Genomic DNA, 21,555 nt, shown 5'->3' on the forward strand with positions numbered 1-21,555 from the left:
TCTCTGTGAGTTTGAGGCCAACCTGGTCTACAGTGCGTGTTCCAGGACAGGCTCCAAAGCTACACAAAGAAACCATGAGAGAGAGAGAGAGAGAGAGAGAGAGAGAGAGAGAGAGAGAGAGAGAGAGAGAGAGAAGAACGCTGAGTACCAGCATCCATCTTCCTCTGCTTCCTAACTATAGAGTCAATGTGACCAACTGCTTCCTAGTCCAGCTGTCATGCCTTCTGTACCATGACTGGACTGCATTCCCTTGAATTGTAAGCCAAAGGAAATTCTTCCTTCTTTAAATCTCTTTAGTCAGATATTGGGATAGTTAATCTCAATTTGCAACTCGATGAGATCTAAATTCACCCAGAACATGAACCTCTGGGGGTGCCTGAGGGCTTATCTTGATTAGGTTAATTCAGGTGGGAAGACCAACTCACTGTAGGTGGCACCATTCCCGGCCTGGGACCCTAACTGTGTAGAAGGGAGAGACTCAGCCGAGCACCAGCATCCGTCACTCTCTGCACCTTGACTGTAGATGCAATGTCACATTGCATCTTCGCGTTCCTGCTGCGGTGGCTTCCCTGCCACAGCGACTGCGAATCAAATGCTTTCTCCTTTAATTTGCTTTTGTCGGCATATTTTATCACCGCAACAGAAAAGGAAACCGAGATAAATAAACTTAGACAAAAAATGTTTGGTAACAAGAAGTGAGGCCAAGATAAGAACACTAGCTGCTCTTCAGTGAGCCAGGTTCGATTTCCAGCATCAGTATGACAGCTCAAAACCATCTGTAACTCCAGTTCCAGGGGATCTGATGTCCTCTTTGTTAGGATCCTGTACATGCGCAGCTTGGAGTCTTGCGTCTTACATCTTACATCATCAGCGGGCTGGCGACTATGTACCTGACTTAAAAAGCCACAGGCGGACCCCCACCCCTCTTTCTCTGTGTGTTTTCTCTCTGCTCTCTCTCTGTTCCTGCTCTGCTCCCTCCCCCCAGGCCTGGCTCTCTCTCCCTCCTTTCCCTCCTAATAAAGCTCTAAAAATTAACATTGGGTTCCACCGTGGCCTGTGACTTTTCCACCAGTAACCAGCGCCACCAACCAGTGCCGTTTAACGATCACTCTTCTGGCCTCTGTGGACACCAGGCACACATGTGGTGCACAAACATACATGCAGGCAAAATATTCATATGCATAAAAATAAAATAAAATTTTAAAAGGAAGTGAGGTCATAGCTGTGCTAAACATGACCTTGTGTTTCTCAGGCCTTTAAAACTTGTTTGCAGCAAGAATGTGTCAAAGTTCGGAAACTTGAGCCTGAAAAGCCTTAAATACCGGAAGCATTAAGTTCAATGGGTCATTCTGATGGGCACTTAGTAAGAATGCTGTAGAGGCCCCAACTCATGAGGTTTCAGAGAGAAGCAAGGACTCTATAAAGAACAGGGTTTCTGTCCTGCAGAATGGCAAAGCCAGGGTTTCAACCTAGATTCTGTGAGACCCATGGGGCCCACTGAAGGAGGCTGCATCCAGATGCTTCAAGAGGGACTCTGAGCTCTGTAGTTCTGTGAGCCTTTATTCCTAGTGCCCAGAGAGACAGAACCCAGAACAGGGAAAGGCCAAGGCCCAGGACCACCCCTTCTCACCTTTTTTGTTTTTAATTAATTTATTTATTTATTTATTTATTTAGTATACGGTGTGCCTGTGTGTCGAAAGAGGGCACCAGATCTCACTATTGATGGTTGTGAGCCACCATGTGGTTGCTGGGAATTGAACTCAGGACCTCTGGAAGAGCAGCCAGTGCTCTTAACCTCTGAGCCATCTCTCCAGCCCGTTCTATCCCAGTCTAGGCAGAGAGGGCTTCAGGTCTGAGAGTGCAGTCCCTAGGGTGCAGGATCCAGGACCCCAGCCACAGAGAGAACTCGGTGGGGACAGAGGTTAGCAAGGAGCTCTGAAGCCAACTGCAGACATAGGGCCCTGATCCTGCTCAGCTCTGAGCCATAGTGTGATCATCTGTTAAATAACAAAGAGCCAAGCCAGCCTGATGGATTGTATGAATCCCAAGATTTATCTTTCAAAGGCATGCCCTCTTAGTGACCCAGTTCCTCCAACAAAGCCCTAACCCCACAGCTGGATATCTCCTAATAGTCTCTCCAAATTCAAATCCACTAATGCATTAAAACATCGATCAAGTGAGGGTCCTCATGATTTGATCCTCTTAGGAAACCCCCTTGCAAACATACTCAGAGAAGTACTGTATTGATCTCCTAAATGACTTCCCCCAGCCAAGCTGACAGTCAAGATTAACCATCACTGGGGCTGAGGAGATGGCTCCATGGTTAAGAGCACTGGCTGCTCTTGCAGAGGACATGGATTCTGGTCCCAACATTCACAGAGCAGTTCACAACCATCTATGACTCCAGTTCCAGGGGATCTGATGCCCTCTTCTGATGTACACTGCACACACATGATGCACATACATACATGCAGGCTAACCACCCATACATATAAGATAAAAATAAATAAATCTTTGAAAAGGTTAGCCATTACATACTTTAAGAGCCAATTCTTATTCTTTGAAATAAGTTCCTTTCAATGCCCCATCTATGTAAATCTATTTGTATAATAGATAGATGATATTTACCCACCAAGTATCTTGTGGCTGTATCTTGCAGTTCTGTGTCAGGAAGAACCCTGAACAATACATCTTATAACAAGGAAAGAATGCTGTAACTCAAAACTCTTCAGTAAACAAAAGCCTAGGCCAGCTGGCCACAGTGAATTCTTCCCAAGCACTTGAAGCAGAAGCATCAGTGGCTTGTCAAACACGTCACGAAACAGAGAAGGAACCAGTTCTTCAGACTGCAGTGTAGGGTGTAGGGCGGGACTCTGCTCTAATGTGGAGGCTGCTCTGGCTTTCGCCTGCCCCTGCCCTTGACTGGAACTGGCTCTGTGCAGACAGCACTGGCTCCTGAGAGGCCTGCAGGGCTCTAGCTAACTCAGGAACTGGGACTGGAAATGCTTCTGCAGCTCTGGTAGCTGGCTCTCTCTCTAGGGCTGTGAGTGGGTTCTAAATCTAAAGTTGGTGCTGGAGGATGCCGGGGCTCTGAAAGAAGTCTGTGATGAACTAACTGGATCTGGCCACTTCTGATTCTGTCTTTAGAGACCTTGTTGCAGTTGCAGCCTGAGCCAGCACAGCTCCATTGCTGTCGTTGGCTATGGAGCTGGCTTCGGGCGTCAACAGCCAGCCTTGAGCTGTGGCTGGCCCGGGGAATGCTACCGCCTGTACCTGGAGTCACGGTGCTTGGAGCTGGCTCTGGACTGGCTGGACCTCTGCTGGTGAGGCTCTAGCAGCTGCTTCTTCTGTTTCTGTCATCTGGAGATGGCTCCAGACCTGTTGGCAGCTCAGGACCACCGCAGGAGCCTCTTCTGGCATGGGGTCTAGCTCAATCACAAATACTGGAACAAATGAGGTGGTGGGCACTAGATCTTCTTGGCCTCAGGGCAGGAGCGGATCAAAAAAGAACGTCACCTCTGTTGTTCCTTCCAGACCTGTTGGCAAAAACAGTTCGCACTGATGGACCTGGTCAATGCTCAACAGGTCAGGTGAGGATCCTTCTTCCTCTGCTGCCCAGACAGACCTCCAAAGCCCCTTCCTAGGCCCACCATTGCAATCATGTAACTAGGGATTTTTTTTTTTATTATTCCTGATGTCTCAATTCCCCTCTGGAAAGTGGAGATGAGCCCCATACTCACACCTACTGTAAAGATTCAAGGATTTGGACCATGAATGATAGTACACGCCTCTAATCCTAGCACTTGGAAGGTAGAGGCAAAAGGATCAAAAATCAGAAATGCAAGTATCTTCAACCATATAGCAAGTTTAAAGGTCGTCTGGGCTATATGAGATACTGCATCAAAAACCAGAAAGGAGGCAGGCAGTGGTGGTGCGTGCCTTTGATCCCAGCATTTGGGAGGCAGAAGCAGGTGGCCAGTTCCAGGACAGCCAGGGCTACACAGAGTAACTCTGCCTCAAAAAAACAAACAAAACAGGAAGGAAGCCAGATGGTGGTGGTGCATGCCTTTAATCCCGGCACCCAGTGGGCAGAGGCAAGTGGATCTTTGTGAGATCGAGGCCAGCCTGGTCTACAGTGCAAGTTCCAGGACAACCAGGGCTACACTGAGAAACCCTGTCTGGGGGGAGGGGGGAGATAGGAAGGAAAAGAAGGAGGGAGGGAGGCAGACAGACAGGCAGGCAAGAAGTAATGGAGGAAGGCAGGAAAAGGAAGGAAGGATTCAACTATTTGGGACCATCAGCAAGTGTGGCTGGCCTGGCCCATGGGTAGCAGAACAGTGTTCACTGATGTGTCTCCAGGCCTACAGTTCACCCCCATCACCCGGAAGTCCTCATCAGTTTCAGGACTCGTTAGATGTGTGGTGTGTACTTGTGCAGGACACAACACACATCCCAGCAGTTAGCTAGTCTTCTGAGTGTATTATGTGTCTTTGAGCACCATCCTGAAGTAGAGGACATTCAACCTTCAAGAAGCTGCCTCAGATCCACACACAGCCCCCTAGGTGGGGCTAGTTAGAAGCATCTGGGACTTGTGACCTCCTTGCAGCTCCTTCCTGATCCATCCCCAAAGCTTCCTTGTAAAAGAGGAATCAGTGTCACCTCCTTGGCCCCTGAATACTGGTCAGTCAGAACTGGCCTTTCCTCTTTGCGTGGAAGCCTTGGCATAATCAAAAACCTGGGAAGCAGGGTTTCCCCCACAAAAAAAAACAGGGAGCTTCCCGAGAAGGCGCAGGACTCGACTCCATGGGTGGTTTGAAAAAGTCCTGCGAGCTTGGCAATACGCAAAGAAGTCGCTGAGATCCACTTGGGGAGGCAAGACCAAGAGCCTCTGAGCGACTGGGGCTACGAGGAGCGCGGGCGAGGAGCGGAAGATCCACTAGAGGGCACTGCAGCCGGAGGACAGGGGAAGTCCCTCGCGGGCTGCCGTAGGCGTTACTATAAAAGACGTGGTGCGGCCCTGTTCAGCCTCTCGGCGGCCATGGCGGCGTACGGGTTGCTAGCGTCGTCCCTCCCGTGGTTGACCTGGGACACCGCAGACGACCCTCCATAGCTCTCGGCCTGCTGGCGGGAAGACTGCGTCTCGTACTGCCGATCGTAAAAAAAAAAAGTGTCGCGTTCTTTTCCCTCCGAGGGCTCCGTCGCCCTGATGTGTGCAGCAGACCAACCTTGTGGTAAGAGGAAGGGCCGTTCACGGTGTGCCCGAGGGCCGGGTGGAGGAAAACCGAGGCTCGGCGGCTGGGTCAGTGGAATGCAGGGAGCTTCCTAGGCATCCCTCTGGTCATCCCTGATTGGGGCTCGACCGGCTCTCCTTCCTAGGACTAAGGAACACCAGGGGAAGTGCCTGTCCACATTTGCTGCTTGCTGGTGAGGTTTGTCTTGGAAGGACAGCTATTCAAAACCCTTCTGAAGAGCCAGCTTGAGATAACGCAGACCCTGTCTGTTTAGTGCAATGCCACTGAATTAGGAAGCCGGGAGAGTTACGTTGTTTTGTTACTTCACTTACAGAAAGCCTTAGCAAGGAGACCAAACCATTGTGGACCCATTGGAATAGGAATAAAATACAGGCCTGATGAAATCCCCCACTGTGATCTTGCCAAGAACGTGTGCAGAATGGTCGTTTTTCTTCTCTAGGGAGTTTGTCGACTGGGAATTAAGAAGCTGTGAGGACATGTTGGGGTCTTCGGTAAGTTGACCCAGAGTTACTAAGGTTCCCGTTAACGGCCATGGCCCCGGCACTGGGCTCGTCCTGCCCCTAGAGGCGTTGCACGTGTGGCTGCCGTGTTGCATGTGCGTCAGTAGGTGGCGGAGAGGAGAGAGGCTATGTCTACGCTCAGTGTTCTGACCTGTGAACATCTGAATGATTAGTAGCCTGACACTCCCTGAAGCTGGAGGTGGGGCCGCCCTTCCCGGGTGTTAACTGGTTTAGGAAACCCAGTATGGGGCCGGTAAACTCCAGTGGGTGGAAACAGCGGTGGCGTCAGAGCTATCCTCTGAGATGAGTGGGGTTAAACTAGCAGGGCTGGATTGCAGCTCCGTGGTAAAGTACTCACTTGAGGGGCAGGCCTGGGTCTCCGTCCCTGACACCACCACCAAGTGGAACCGACAATGGGAAGAGTAGTCCCTGTTAATGGGCCCGTGCTGCACAGGTCGGGGGGAGAAGCTAATGGTGGCAGTGATGGCCACCCCCTCATGTGAGGTTACCTGTGGTTGGCAAAAATATCCATGAGGTCAACTGAGGTAAGGTCTTAGGTTGTCCCACCCTAGGCATAAACCCCCCCCCCTTTGCCCAGTCTCCCCATGGTGCCCTTCCCTGATCGTCACATTAGTCGGAAAAACTTAAAGGCACACGTTGCTCTAGCCCTAGTTTACTAGAGTGAAGCTGGCACTGTGGAGATGCATCAAAGCACAAAAAAAAGGCCTCCTGGGGCTCTAGAGTGCGGCGCCTGGATGGGGGGAGCTGTGCTGACTCTTTTTCTTTGCAGGAAAGCTGGTGACAAAGCTCTGCTCGTGGTGTGGACTTTGCCCGATGCCCAGCAGTGGCCCACGGAGGTGAGAGGTGGGCTGGGTCCGCTGGAGTGTGCTCGGGTGGCATGTGTGCAGCTGCCCTGGGTGTGCTGCACTAGATCTGTCGGCACTACAGGCATAGCACAGCTTCTCAGCTGTGTCTGTGACATCGGGGCAGAGAGCAAGTGGCTATTTCTACGCTCAGTGTTCAGAAGCCAGTGAGCACTAAGAATGGTTTATAGCCTGACATTTTGCAGAGCCATAGTGAGGTGGTACTGGGATGTGGCTTTGTTGATGGCCGGGCCCCAATGTCAGAGACCTCAAGGGCTCACCAGAAGGTTGCATGGTCAGCATTTTAGCCAGATAGAACTTTGGAGTTGGGAGTGGCCGCAAACTGGGTTTGTGGGGAGGGCATTCACAGGGGTCAGGAAATACAAGAAACTGTTCATCCTTTCTCATTTTTCAGATCCAGGAGCCAGGAAGAATAAGGCCTACCTTTTGGTCACGTGACTGATCAGGACAGGTGCAGATGTGATTATAGGCCATGAGCTCCAAATGTGGCCTCTAACTTCACCAGGGACCTGCAGAACCACCCATACAGGCTTTGGGCAGCTCCACGCTTCTATCCTGGCAGCCCACATCCTAAATTACGGACCACATTTGTGTTGGCTTGAACTGTTCCTTCAGGACTGAAGTGAGATCTGTGTAGTAGCACTAGAGGTGGAGGGCCCTCTTAAGATCCAGCATTTCCATCTGACTAACTGCACGTGGCCTTAGAAGTGCTAATTATGGAGGGGGCAGCTAGCTGTAGGTGCTTGTGACACAAATAAACTTGTCAGTTCTTGAAGCTTGTAATCTTGACTACCAACATTCTCCCATCTTAGGGTAAAGAGTCGATTGAGTTTCCCTTCATCTCCCCTGGAAAATAAAACCTGCCGGAGTGAATGATAGGCGAGGATTTGGGCTGGAACTGTGGCTGTCTTATGCCAAAAGCATTAACAGGAGCAAAGTTTACTGGTATACTGTGTGCTATGGGAGTAGAGCACAAAGATACCGTGTTCTGCCTGTTCACTGTTGGACAGCTGAACTGTGGATGTGCTGGTTAGCTGAAGGTGTCAGAAGCCTAGAGAGAAGCTGCCATGGTGTGCCACCGGCATTCTGGTTTGGGGCTGTTGCTCAGTGGTTGACTGGAGTGCTGGTGGTGAAATGCCAGTGCACCAGAGTTGGCAGGCCTGATCCTTGCAAAAGGTGCATTCAGGCCCATCACATGCTGCATGTCCCCCATTGGTGCCCAGACAAGCTCTGTAGGGTAGAGCCTTGCCTAAAGGCTGCTTCGTATTTAGCAAGGGATCCAAGTGTTGCATAAAAGCCATTTATTTACATGTACAGAAGAATGACCCCTTGGCTCAGTTGTTGGGAAAGTGGGGTGGAGGAGACTTACTGGAGAGGGGTGACCTTTCCCAAGTGGGTGCTCCACCCACAGCTGAGCTATAATGGCTGGAGCCTGCAGCATTAAGAGTAGTTGGTGTTGGAGATCTCCCTCCAGAGCAAGGTCTTGAGGTGGCTAAGTACCAGGGAATGGTGGGCTTCCACCTGGCTGGCCAGTCCACTCAGTGTCGTGCATGTGCGCAGCTGTTTGCCCAGCTCCTCACGGAGGTCTGCAGGAGCACCAGGCAGCAGATAATCCCTCAGCAGTTCACATACCTTGGCCAGGTTGGGCTGGATGAGGTCGCCCTTGCACTGCCTCATGAGCCTGTCACACGGAGCCCTGCAATCTCGCCCATAGATGCAGTCAGAACTCTGCTCACAGTGGCGGCCCTGAAGGAAGCGGCGCACAGTAGCCTCGGGCGCCACCTGCTGCAGGTCAGCCATCTTGAAGTCATAGGTGGCCGTGTATCCCACATTGGCCAGTGTGGTCTCACACATGTAAAAGGTACCATAGGAACCATGGAAGAGCTCCTCCACAAACTCCAGCAGGCCAATGGCGATCTTGGCACGCCAGGGCCAGGCGGGTCCAAACCACTGCTGGAGAGCCCTGTGCAGCACAGAGGGCAGGAGCGGGCGCAAGGCAGGCAGCAGCACTGCCCCGTGCCAGGAGCCGTGGGGGACGCCCTCGGTGAGGTAGAGGTCCCCGCAGTAGCCCAGCAGCCGGGAAGCGTGCTCCTTCTCCTGAAGGGACAGCAGCAGCAGGAACTCGTTGCGCTGCAGCAGGGCCCAGACAGACTTGGCCTCTGCCAGGGACACCCTGCTGTCCTTGTTGAAGTCCGCCATGAGAAGGATCTGGTCAACCAGCGTTGGCAGGGAGGGCAGGTCTCCTAGGTTCGCCTGACATTTGGGACCAAAAGGAAGGCAGAGAAGCACGCCCTGGTGCACACCTCTCGGCTGGCAGAGCACTGACTGGGTCTGGCCTGGTCTCTAGACATTAGAATATCAGCAAGGCCCGCTGCCCGCACCACACACTCAGGCCCTCTGCCTGTGTCACAGAGGGGTGAGAGCAGAGGCCACAGCACCGTAAGCCTTTGAAGACTAATCACGTGGCCCTTGAGCCCTGTATCTAACTCCCACCAGCCCCTACTTTTACCATACCGGATGCAGAGTCCTCAATCTCCTGAGCCCTCACCACACCTCAGACTCTGCCCGTCTATCTGTTCCCACAAGCCCTGAAAGATGCTTCCCTGCCTGCCTCCTACCCAGGTCTTTGTAGACATCCCAGCTGTGGGCTGCAGTGAAGATCTGAGCACCCCTAGTAGAGCAGACTAACCTTGAGGAAGCCGAGGATCATCTCTTGGAACTCCTTGATGGAGGTGCCCCGGGTGGGCTTCTCAAACAGCACCAGCTCCCGCCGCAGAACTGCATCTGGCCAGGCCTTGGAGTTCAGGGCCTCCTCGATGCCACATTTGATGGTCACCTCCTTGTTCTGCCAGAGCCCACTGTACACCTAGAAAAGGCCAGAGGTTTGTCTCCTATAGATGTCCAGCTTGCCACCAGCAGCAGCCCACACCCAGCCTGCCAACCATGCCCAGCTGCACACCTGCTGGCCTGGCGATGAAGACAGGCAGGTCCTCCACTCCACTTTCTGCAGCTCACACAGGTCCTGGCAGACAGAGCCGGAGATGATGCCCTTGCGGTACTGGTCACACTGAGGAGATAGGCACCAGGGTATGGCCCAGGGCATGGGGCTTGGTGGTCACAGCCCTACCCACTACCTATGGATCCACAGCCCAGCCAAACACCCCAGGACAGAAGGAAAAGCCACCAGCAGCATGGGCACAGGGAGCCTGTCCCCAGGAGCAACCCTCTGTTCCCTCCTTGACTCCTGAGAGAAGGATATCACAAGTCTGCTGCCAGACACTGTAACTAGAATACGCACAGTGGCTAGGACCACAGGCAAGTCCCCATAACAGGCCTCCGCTGCATCCCCAGCAGGGCCCTCAGCAGCAAAGCTGTGGTCAGATAGGTAACCTGGACTGCGGTGAGATGACAGCCACAAGTCCCAAGACTGGGGCCTGGTCATGGTTGATAACTAAGCCTCAGGTGTCACCCAGTGAGCAGCACCCTTTGGGCACCTGGGCCACCCCTTCATCTCCCTTATGGTGAGGCTGGAAACTTCCCAGGCAGCTCAGCACTCCTCTGAGCAGGTGTCCACATTCCCCATCCAGCATTTTTCCCTCCACTGTGATCTCTTCTGGTTTAGCCTGCCCGGCAGACTGAAGCAGGAGCAGCCCAATGGTAGGCCCCTCCTTTGATCCTCAGGATCCAGCTGGACTCCCAGCCACCAACCCATAAGAGGTGCTGCCAAGGGGTCCCATCTGTGAACAAGACCTAACACCTCAAATGCTCCAGTACTTCAGTTACTGGTCACTGTCAGGGTTATTTGTCACCATCCCTAAAGAAATGGCGTCCTGGGGCCCCACAATCGCTAAGGACCTTACTTCCTGCCAGGCTTGCCCCAGGCCACCCCATTAGCTGGAGAGCCTCTCAGCACAGATTAAATCTGCACTACCCAGGCCTAGTCTGGGGTAAAGGGCTTGCTGGCTCTCACTTGGGTAAATTCCTGGATATACATCACTGGTTGCCATGGAGCCTGGCACTGGTCAGAGCCAAGCTTGGAGGAAATGGGGGAAGGGAGGTGCCCAACACCCCACCATCCAAGAAGCTGAGCCAATCTGAAGCACTGACTAAGCCATGTGAGCCACAAAGACAGAGTGTCCTCTGGCCACATAAAAGGCTCATCAGCTAGAGGTGGAACGGTGAAGCTATGCCTGTCCATCCCAACACCCTCTGGGCAAGCCCTTCACCCAGGACTCTATGCTGATACCCCATCGACACCAGTCACAGGACTTGGGGGGGGGGGGTTGCAGGAGCAGAGGCCTTGCTGCCCTTGACTCACAGCTGATGGAGAGGAGCAGGAGCCTATGGGCCCTGCTCAGCTTTCCAAGGTGGCAGAAGGAACAGCAGATTTCGAGAGGAAGTTCCACAGAAACCAAGGTAGGATCAGCAAGATGGATCAGCAGGTAAAGGAGCTTGCCACCAAGTCTCATGGCCTGAGTTCAAACCCCAGAATCCAAGTAAGGGTGGAAGGAGAGAACACTAACTACCACAAATTGTCCTCTGACCTCCACAGGGGCCATGGCACATGTGTGTGCACATACATACATACACACACGTATATACAAATAAATGAATGTACTTTTTTTTTTAAGAAAAAAATTAAAAATGAAAAGAAACTAAGATGGGCACAGCATGTTTAGCCATCCTCAGGACTCCGGCTGCCCCTGGGTCTCCAAGCCTCAGTTTCTTCATCTGCAGAGTGGGCCAGGGTAGGGATCCACTGAGTAGCTCCCTCCACGCTGAGAGTCTGGCTAGCACCTGAGACTATATGACCAGGAGGTAGAAAAGGATCTCCTCTGGAAAAGAGGCAATGTCCCCTGTCTGGGGACAATATGTCCCTGTCACCAGTCACAAGGACCGGAGAACCGAGATACCAGCTTCAGGAGGTGCATGGGCACACTCACACAGGCACTGACATGCAAGCGTGCACTCCCACACATGCACTCACTCAACATCAGTAATGTTGACATCCTCACTCAACAGCAGCAATGGCTCCCTGGAGAGGAAGGCATAAAAGACTCCACCCCGTGGCCTGCTTTCAGGACTGGCCAGGGCAGTCCTCTCCAGGCTATTCCTGTGTCCCTGCTAAACAGTCCATGTTTCAACATTTAAGTCCACCCCGAGTTCATGCAGCAGCTACAACTTCCCCACTTCCTTCCTGACCTCCAGCCCTCTACCCCCGCCCCATCCAAGCCCACCTCCCACCAAATGGGTCAGGTCCCCGGGCCCAGGCAGACTTACGATCACCACCTGGCAGACGTGCCCACGGCAGAGCTCCGAATAGGACGAGTAGTGCACATAGACCATCCAGCTGCCCACGAAGATGCCCAGCCAGACCAGCAAGACATACTTGACCCTGAGGCCTGGGAGCCGGCCCTGCTGAGGGAGGGACCAGGTAAGGAGGGGCCTATCTATGGCCCTGCTGTGCCCATAACCCAGGGCAGCTTCTACCTCTTTAGATCTTCCACAGCCAACCCAGCTGGCACCCATCACCTCCAGCACTGAGAAGCACCTAGCTCAGTACCCCACCATTATCGGGCATATGCCAGAGTCTGCAGCCAGGGGCTCTCCATCAGAGACAAGTAGACATTTCAAAATGAGAAGATAAAGCTGAATGAAGATACTTTTTACAGCCTGTTCCCTTAAAATGCTCTCATTTCCAAATATTCCTGCCTCCAAATAAGGTCAGCTGAGCCATCAGCCTGGAGCTAGTTAGTTCAGCCACCCCAGGAATGTGGCCCTCATTTTTCCCACTGATCCCCTTGAGTCAAGGCCAGCAGGAAAAGGGGTATGGAGGGCAAGGCGCCCACAGCCCAATTCTACTACACCCTGAGAAGCAGTGAGAAGACATGGGGTCATGCATGCACATCCACAGTAGCAGTAACAACAGCAAGAGTGGACAGCCAGTATCCATCCACAAGATAAAAACACCACTCAGCCTCAGCAGGAAGTAAGCCTGGTACCTGCCACCACCAGGATGGATGTCACAGAAGGACACCTTCTGTGGGACTCCAACCCAAGAGTCCTCCAGAGTCCTCAAATGCACAGAGGTAAAAAGTGTCGGGCAGGGTAGGCTGTGGGAACACAGAGTCAGGATGGGAAGGTGAGCTTTCTGTGGATGGACCACGTCCGTGGCTCCACAGCACCAAATGTACAAGCAGAGAAGGGCAGGATTATTTCATGCTGTGGGTTTTGTTTTTGTTGGTTTGTTTTGGGGTTTTGTTATTGTTGTTGCTGTTGTTTTGAGACAGGGTTTCTCTGGCTGTCCTGGAACTCGCTTTGGAGAGCAGGATGGCCTCGAACTCACAGAGATCTGCCTGCCTCTGCTTCCTGAGTGCTGGGATTAAAGGTGTGTGTCACCACTGCCTGCCATGCTGTGTATTTTGCCTCAGTTTCTTTTAGAAAGCTGTGTGTGTGGTGGACACATTTCTGTAATCCTAGCATTGGCACTGTTAAAGAAGAGACCAGCTCGGTTCCTAGCACCCACTCAAACCGTCTTCAACGCCACAGGACTCAGCACCTCCTTCTGACCTCCTGTGGCACCAGGCATACACATGAAGCACATATATATATATATATATATATATATATATATATATATATATATATATATATATACATACATGCGGGCAAAACATTCATAGACACTGGGAGGTGGTGGCACACGCCTTCAATCCCAGCACTTGGGAGGCAGAGGCAGGCCGATCTCTGTGAGTTCAAGGCCAGCCTGGTCTACAGAGTGAGATCCAGGACAGGCACCAAAGCTACACAGAGAAACCCTGTCTTGAAAAAGAAAAAACAAAAACAAAAAAGGGATAGAAACCAGAGGGGGTGGGGGTGGGGCAGGCAGTCCTGGCCCCAAAACCCTGATGAAGATGGACCTAAGACCTTCACTTCTGCAGAGGTTCCAGGTCACCCTGTCTTCCTCACCCCTGCACCCTGTTTCCCAGCTGACAGGTGAGCACTAAAGGGTGAGAAGAGGTCTGATCTAGGTGCTGAGGACACGGGTTCCCACTGAGTACTCCAAGCAGTGTCCAAAGTTGACAGCCAGAGACAGCTGGATGCCACCTCCCTCCCCGGGAAAATGGCAGTCTCTAGGGGAAGGAACTGGGAGTTTCCAGACAGCCTGTGCCACATAGGGCCAAATGTCCCAATCTGAAGCAAAAGGCAAGGGATCAGTCGCAGAGCCCAGCTCGGGGGGGGGGGGGGGGGGGGGGGGGGGGGGTCAGGCTTGTGGGGCATCATCCCCAGAGGAGAGCCTCTTACTGATGCCAAGTGCTTCCTGCGGCGTCCTGTCTACCAGCTGCCAGAGAGTCTGAGCATGGAACCAGTCAGCGTCCCACTTTTGGATCTGGGAGTCGTGCTGAACTCCAATCTACACTCTGCCCTAGTTCCCTCAGGGCTAGAACAGAAAGGAGCCTCCTTCACCAGCACAATGCCCAGCCCTTCCTAAGTTCTTCCAGGAGATGGTCCCTCTTCTGGGGCATGGCTCTGTGGACCTCAATTGGTTCAGGCAATCAGCTGTTTCTTTCAGATTTGTCCAAAATGAAAACACGAAAACTGAGAAACAAGGGGACACCGTAGCTGGGAGGCAAGAGCAAAGGACTTCAAGCTACACCAAGAGCAAAGGGCCAGGACCAGAGCCAGCAGCTGACCCAGGCTAGACCAAGTTGATATAGAACTAGTAGCCAGCTGGCCAGCCAGGGCCCACTCCAGGCAGGCCCCTCCTGGGCCTTGGCACACATGGCTCCACCAAACCACTTTGCCTATTATTACCTGGTTAAGTTCTGATGGTCTACCTGGCCTTTGTCGGACCCATCTCTTCCCCAGGGTCCCTGACCCACTGCATATCCCCACCCTGGTGCAGGTATCACCACAGTGGCTACTCGAAGCTCACATAGTCTTCTGCCACTCAGAGGTGAACAGGCTGGCAAGCCCTGGGCCCATATTTTGCAGCACCAGAGAAGTCACTTGGGAAGTGGAGAGGGTCATTACAAGGATGGTAACTGCACAGTGACCTCCCTGCCCAGGAAGCCCAGGCCATGTGCCAGGCACCCTGGTGTTTCCTCAGTTTCCTGAAAATGAAGCTCAGAGGTAAGGCTCAGCCCACATGCTCCCTGAGTCAGCCCCACTGGGAACTGGCCAAAACCCCTCACTGCTGAGTCAGGGTCTATCCTTCGGAGTTAGGGGTATGGAGACACCACACCTCCTGGCACAAGGAAGTTCCCAAACACCTCAGCTCTTACCCAACCTGGGGCTGAGCATGGACCATAGTGCAAGCTCAGGCCCCTGGAAGAGGATAGCAGACAAGGGCATCTGGGCCTGGAAGATCTCTGCATCCTGTAGGTTTCACCCTTCATCCTTTATCTAAAACCGTCTAAGGCAGGTCAAGCCCTGGGCCAAAGGCGCAGCCCCGGCAGCATCCTCCAAGCATCCTCAGGACCGCCCTACAGAGAGGCCAGGGAGACCTGGGCAGGGCTGGCGAGTGCTGTCCTTCCTACAGGCTCTGAGGACACTGGCAACCAGCGGCTGGAGTCCAGAAGCCTGACCGCATCACCCCAAAGCACGAGCGGAGGAGCCTCTTCTGCAGATAGAAGCTGGCCCTCCCTGGCCCAAGGTCACCAAAGTCCCTGGTTCCAGCTGGCTCAGGGGATGGCCATGGGCCGGGTATGTCCCAAGTTTGCTACTCCAGAAAAGCAAACCTAATTTTGAAACAGGGAAGGAAAGGAAGGACTTCGGTGCACAAAGCGCCCATCGACCCTCACCATCCCACGCCCAGCCCCTCCCCGTGTGGCCGCACCTGGCCTACCGCCGCTTACCTGCAGGCCTTTGGAGAAGGGACAGAGGAGCACCAGATGCACCAGGCGCCGCAACCGCCGCATGATGGGCGCCGTCCAGGGCTGCGGAATCCCGCGGCTGGCTCGGCCTCAGCCCAGGCCTGGCCAGGCCCGCAGCTGCCGCCGCTCGCACGCCATACGGGCCGCGCGTCTTCGGCCCGCGTTAAAGGCGAGGCGCGTGCCTTTCTGACGGCCGACCGCGACGCACGCGCGGGGAGACGGTAGAGGAAGGGCGTGCACGCGCGGGGAGACGGATGGGAGGGGGCGTGCACGCGCGCGGAGACAAATGGGAAGGGCGTGCACGCGTATGGGGGGGGGGCTAGCGCGCGGCCCCACATCCAGTCTCGCCCTCCCGCTGGGGACCTCACCCCTGCCGGCTCCGCAACTAGCTAAAGACACCGGGGCTGAGCTTGGAGCGCAGGGGCAGAGTTGGCGCTGAAGACCTGCGAGGGCCCCAGCCTGCGCTTGCGCGTTTCTTACACCTTTTCAAGGGTAAAAAAAAAACGAGGGATCTGCCCCCAGCCCTCCCGTGTTTGCACGTGCGATCAGTAGTGAGGCCACCGCAGCTGTCTGGCACCCAGCGTCTGCAGCCCTGGCTGCACCGGGGCCTGGGGAAGGATCCAGGGAAAGGATCCACAGCCCCCACGGTCAGCAACTGCTCCTGAGAGCCAGTCTCTTCTGATTTCTGCCCACCGACTGATGCGCCCTTCTCATGTGATTCCCATTTAGAGTGATTAGGAAGGCAGCAGCTGACCCCTGGGTAAGGGGCTTGTTGAACTTCATGGACAATGGCCAGAATGCCCGCTGCACCGTCCCCCATGCTCACCAGCTGTCCTGAATCCTCACCGACACCTTTGGTGGAGATTCTATGGCGTTGTCGTTTGCTCGCTAGGGAATACAGAGGCTGAATAGCCTTCCCCTATACTCCAGTGCTGTCCATAGACATGCTTTGCAAAATGGTGTTAAAAGACAGCTTTAGTTTAAGGATGCTAATTACTTCATAATTACTGGACCAGGCCGATTTTCTTTTCATAAAGTGGAGAAAGTGTCCCATGAGCCCTGCTGAAGAAGTTGGATTTATAGGCTAGAAAGGATGAAGAGAGTTGGAGCCAAGAGCAGGTCACAAAACAATAGGAAAATAACATCAGATCAGTATCCCAGAACCTATGAAGCAGCAACAGAAGGATCAATGTAAGTTCAAGACCATCCTGGCCTTTGTAGCCAGAACTACAAAGGGAGACCCTGCCTCAGGGAAGGAAGGAGAAAGAGAGAGAAAGAAGTGAAACAGAGGGATTATTTCATTATTGCACCAATTATACACTACCTGCTTAGGAAGTTTGACTATTATGTCTCTAATCTTGATTTCTCAGGTCAGATAGACAGTGTAGTTTAAGTTTGGCAACAGGGAGGCTGGAGAAATGGTTCAGCAGGTAAAAATCACTTATTGTGAAATCCTAAGGCTTGAAATTCAAATCCCAGCACCCATGTGGCAAGTCTGGCATCCTGCTCATACCTGTAACCCCAGCTTGATAGGAACAGATCCAGGATGGTTGCTGGGACTTGCTGGCTTCCAGTCTAGCTGAGAAAACACAGCCCTGGGTTCAGGGAGAGACCCTGCCTCAAAGGAAAAGATGGAGAGTGATAGAAGAAGCACCCAACACCCACTTCTGGCCTCCATGTGCACACAAAGATGCATGATCCCCCCTCTCCCCTACACACACATAAATAAATACATCTTTTTTTTAAATAAAACATTAAGCTTGGTGACGTGGACTTGTGTCATGAGTAACTATGCAGTCTGGTCTTCTAGGGTACAATGGCCTTAAGTAAAGTCTGTGATACGCATGTATACTTGTTCATGTCTACATGCATATATGTGTGTGTGGAAGCCAAAGGTCTGTGTTATGTTTCCCCCTCTCCATTTTATCTTTATAAGATTTTTAAATTTCATTTTTATTTCATGTATCTGAGAGTTTTGCCTGCATTTACATGTACCACACGTGTGCCTAGTGCCCTAGGGGTTAGAAGAAGTCATTGGATCTCCTAGAACTGGAGTCATGGATGGTTGTGCTTTGCCACATGAGTACTGGGATTTGAACCTAGGCCCTCTGCAAGAACAAGTGCTCTTAACCACTGAACCATCTCTCCATACTCTGCCCCATCCCACCCTTTGAGGGATCCAGCCTCTCAGGGTACCAGTCCTTGAGTAAACTCCATCTCCTGCCCACTAACTCTTGGCTCTTGGAAAGTGGCTTTTAAGTGGCGATCAGATAGACTTGGATGCAATATCAAGTGTGCCTTTCACTGTGTTGTTGCTGTTGTTGTTGTCCCTTGGGCAAGGCCTGTCAGGTCTCCCAACCATGAAGCCACTGTGCTTCCTTCTGTAACTGGTAAGGGTCTCAGAAGTGACACTGTGGCCATGGGAATGCCTTGCCCTGTGTTTACCTTCTAACGTGGCATCCACTGGACTCCTGCTGGAAATGGCTGATTACACAATATGGTCTTTAAATACAGTTAGTTCTATCTGTTTCCTTGACTTTTTCTGTTGTGATAAGTAAACACAGCAGACATTACCCACATTCCTGTGGTTACCAACCATCGCCACATTCTCATCTCCCAATAAACCATTCCCTTGCCCCTCTCCCCAGTCCCTGACACCCACCCCTCTACCTTCTCTCTGCTGCTGATACCTCAAAGGACCTCATAGAAGTAGAGCCTACAGCACTGGTTCTTTTACTGAGCATCTTAACCCCGGGGTTGATGTTGTAGCATGTGTCAGAATTTCCTTTAAAAAAAAAGAGTATTAGATTTATTGACTCCCCTTGTGAGTTTTGCCTGCACACATGCATAATTGGTTTCCACAGATGTCAGAGGACGGCAACAGAGCCCTTAGAACTGGAGTTTCAAATGGTTGTGAGCCACTATGAGGGTACTGGGAATTGAACCCAGATCCTTATCAAAAGCAATAAGTGCTCTTTTGGGGGGAGGCGGGGTTCAAGACAAGGTTTCTCTGTGTAGTCCTGGCTGTCCAGGATCTCACTCTGTAGACCAGCTAGCCTTGAACACAGAGGTTCACCTGCCTCTGCCTCCCGAGTGCTGGGATTAAAGGTGTGCACCACCACCGCCTGATATGTTCTTTTTATTCTATACCCAGAATTGTAACTTGTAAATTGCTTGATAATTCTGTTTGATTTTTGAGGAATAGATGCTGTACCTGGCTTTTCACACCAGAGCAGGACTTTAAGGCAGCTTAAGCTAAGTCCAGAAAGGAACATTTGGAAACATCTGTTTACATGGATTTTTATCTTTCACCGATGATGGATTGAAACATAGCATTTGGCCGGCATGGTGGCACACAATCTGTAATCACAGGAGGCTGTAAACCTAAGGCCACTGGGACTGAAAATGAGTCCTTGGGGCTGAAGACATGGCTAAGCATTTAAGAGCATTGCTGCCCTTCCAGAGAACCTGGGTTTGGTTCCCAGCACCCACATGGTGGCTCACAAACATCTGTTACTCCGGCATCAAGGAATCCAGCACCTTCTTCTGACTTCGGATGGCACTACACACAGGGTACATTTACATGACAAACAGGTAAAGCACCATACCCATAAAATAAAAATAAATCTTTTCTTTTTTTTAAAAGGAGATCTTGTCTTTAAAACAAACAAAATATGTGTCCTTTGCATCTGTCTCTTCCTGAGTTCTTCATGATGTGGGAATAACCCTCTGGGGAGGTGGGGATCTGAAACAAGTTTTCACATAGCTCAGTTTGGCCTCAAATTCAGTATGTAGCCAAGGCTGGCCTTGACTCCTGATCCTCCTGCCTCTACTTCCCAAGTGCTGGTATTACAGGTGTGAACCACTGCATCCTGAACTCCAGACCCGACTCTGGAATGACCTTTTGTGGATTTCCTAACTGGTGAGCCTCCAACTTCCTCCACCAAATGAAAATACATCATCTCAAAACTAGGAAATGACTTATCTCCAAGAGCCTCCAGTTACCAGAATAACAAACTGATTCAGAACCAGGCTTCTCCCTTCCCCAACCGTCTGCTGCTCCTGTTCTAGCTGTATGCTGTGGAATAATCCATTTTGTACACTCTGAAGGTTTGTTACTGTGGTTGGTTTAATAAAGAAGCTGACTGGCCAATAGCTGAGCAGGATAACGTTAGTTGAGATAGCCAAACTGAGAGTGATGGGAAGAAGAAGGACAGAATGAGTGGAGAGTACAGCCAGCTGCTGAGGAAGCAGGATGTGTAGAAAATGAGGTAACAAGCCTTGAGCCACATGGCAAAGCATAAATAGAAATATGGGTCAATTTAAATGTAAGAATTAGGCAGTAACATGCCTGAGCTATTGGCTGAGCATTTATAATTTATATTAAGACTCTGAGTGGTTATTTGGGAAGTGCCTGCTGGTTATTTGGGAGCAGGTGGTCAGGCAGGAAAACTCTGCCTACAGCTGTAGAGCTACAGTCCCAAGTTCATAGCCCTTTGAAGATGGCAGCACTGTGGGTAGGTCTCCCAAAGGAACTCACCTATGCTGTTGTACTTAAGTTGTAGTTGCTATGGCAACTGCATGGCTCAACTAAATGCTGTGTACACTAATAATATCTCCATGTATATTGGGAAGGAATTTGGTTGAAACCAAGTGGAATCCCACCCTACCCCAAGAATTGGCAGCCAAGACAGCTAATGACAGGAGAAACTCCAGGAAAAAAAATCCTCAAACTCTAAGAGCTTGTGCTCTCAGGCTGCAAGCCCCCTTCAGCAGAATGGTGGGTACACCTCAACATCATGATTGACGTGTGGACTATGGTCCTTGGTGGCATGCTCACACCAGCAGGACCTTTGCACAGGTACCCACTGCCTATCAAGTGCCTGTGTGTGCTATGTGCTTGCCCTTCTGTTATTCCCTGTCCTCACTGAGCCTTCATGAATATCTGGTTCATCTCGGCACTGCCATTATGAGCTATGTGATTTGTGTGACTCTGTGTGTGTGTGTGTGTGTGTGTGTGTGTGTGTGTGTGTGTGTGTGTGTGTATGTGTGTGTGTGTATGGATAAGTATGTTTGTGTGTACCTGTGTGTGCATGTATGTGTGTGTGTGTGTTTGCACATGTGCATGTGTGGTGCTGAAGATGGAATCCAGGATCCTGTACATGCTAGATTAGTACTCTGCCCCTGAGCCATACCTCCAGCCCCTTAGGCAGATGGAATGATCCAATGGCTGCCTTCCAAAAGTCTCTCCCACATCCTGGTTCCTAGGACCTGAGCTGTGATGTCATTTGGGAAAAGGGTCTTTGCCAGAAATCAGAAGTCAGGACCATATTTACACTGGTACTCTAATAAAGGACCCTTCCCACTTATTCAGGGCCTAGTGGCTCCTAGTGTCCCCTGGCTTGTGGCCACAGCTCCCCAATATCTGCCTCTGTCTTCTCCTCTCAAGGACATTGATTAGATTTAGGGTGAAACTCACAGGGGCTGAGCTCATCTCAAGACCCTCTCCTTGACCTGGGAAATGGCTCAGTTGCTTGGTTTTGGTAAAACACTTGCCACACAAGCATGAGGACCTGAGTTTGATCCCTAGAACTCATGTAGAAAAGCTAGACATGGAGGTGGAGGCAGGAGGAACCCCAGGAATTTCTGGTCAGCCAGCCCAGGCTGATCAGTGAGCTCCAGGTCCCAGTGAGAAACCCTGTTCAGAAAACAAGATAGATGGCTCCTGAGGAACACCCAAGATTGACCTTTGGCTGCCACACATAGACACACTCATGAACATGCATGCATCTGCACGCACGCATGCACGCACGCACGCACGCACGCACGCACATGCACACACACACACACACACACACACACACACACACACACCTTAATTATATCCGCAATGACCCTGTTTCCAAATAAGATCTCATTCACAGACTATATCTAACTAGACCCCTCGAGGTTCACCATTTAATGCACTGCTGTGACAAAACCAAGTTACAAAACCAGATGCTTAGTATGGTACCATTTTTTTTCTTGCTGAAATTGTATGTAT

At 51.7% G+C, this 21,555-nt stretch overlaps 1 protein-coding gene and 2 non-coding genes across 9 annotated transcripts; 2 read left to right on the forward strand and 1 right to left on the reverse strand.

Annotated features, from left to right (window-relative positions):
- Positions 1–5,805: 5,805 nt before the first annotated feature.
- On the forward strand, positions 5,806–5,937 carry LOC121829233 (small nucleolar RNA SNORA17). The gene has a single exon (XR_006072016.1). It is a non-coding gene; the product is annotated as a small nucleolar RNA SNORA17 (small nucleolar RNA).
- Positions 5,938–6,673: 736 nt separating this feature from the next.
- Positions 6,674–6,816, forward strand: LOC121829227 (small nucleolar RNA SNORA43). Its single transcript, XR_006072010.1, has one exon. It is a non-coding gene; the product is annotated as a small nucleolar RNA SNORA43 (small nucleolar RNA).
- Positions 6,817–7,922: 1,106 nt separating this feature from the next.
- Dipk1b (divergent protein kinase domain 1B) lies at positions 7,923–16,023 on the reverse strand. 7 transcript variants are annotated; one of them, XM_042275091.2, is made up of 5 exons: positions 15,495–16,023; positions 11,917–12,054; positions 9,596–9,658; positions 9,326–9,502; positions 7,923–8,979 (listed from the first exon to the last, which is right to left on the reverse strand). In XM_042275091.2, the coding sequence occupies exons 1-5, from the start codon at positions 15,555–15,557 to the stop codon at positions 8,077–8,079; spliced, it is 1,344 nt and encodes a 447-aa protein (XP_042131025.1). In that variant the 5' UTR covers positions 15,558–16,023; the 3' UTR covers positions 7,923–8,076. The 7 variants fall into 7 exon arrangements, with proteins under 7 accessions (XP_042131025.1, XP_015854926.1, XP_015854927.1 ...); XM_015999440.3 differs by having other exon boundaries at positions 9,596–9,703; positions 15,495–16,012; XM_015999441.3 differs by having other exon boundaries at positions 9,596–9,703; positions 11,917–12,051; positions 15,495–16,010.
- Between the last annotated feature and the right edge of the window lie 5,532 nt (positions 16,024–21,555).

The sequence above is a fragment of the Peromyscus maniculatus genome, chromosome 4, assembly GCF_049852395.1.
Source record: "Peromyscus maniculatus bairdii isolate BWxNUB_F1_BW_parent chromosome 4, HU_Pman_BW_mat_3.1, whole genome shotgun sequence".
In the NCBI taxonomy this organism is placed as follows: Eukaryota; Metazoa; Chordata; class Mammalia; order Rodentia; family Cricetidae; genus Peromyscus; species Peromyscus maniculatus.

What these genes read in the sequence shown, in the direction of transcription:
- Dipk1b (XM_015999440.3), bottom strand. Translation starts at nt 15,557, where the DNA reads ATGCGGCGGTTGCGGCGCCTGGTGCATCTGGTGCTCCTCTGTCCCTTC. An exon ending in CCTTCTCCAAAGGCCTGCAG is followed by an intron (nt 12,055 to 15,494) that starts GTAAGCGGCGGT and finishes TCCCTCCCTCAG; the next exon opens with CAGGGCCGGCTCCCAGGCCT. An exon ending in TGATCCTCGGCTTCCTCAAG is followed by an intron (nt 8,980 to 9,325) that starts GTTAGTCTGCTC and finishes TCTAATGTCTAG; the next exon opens with AGACCAGGCCAGACCCAGTC.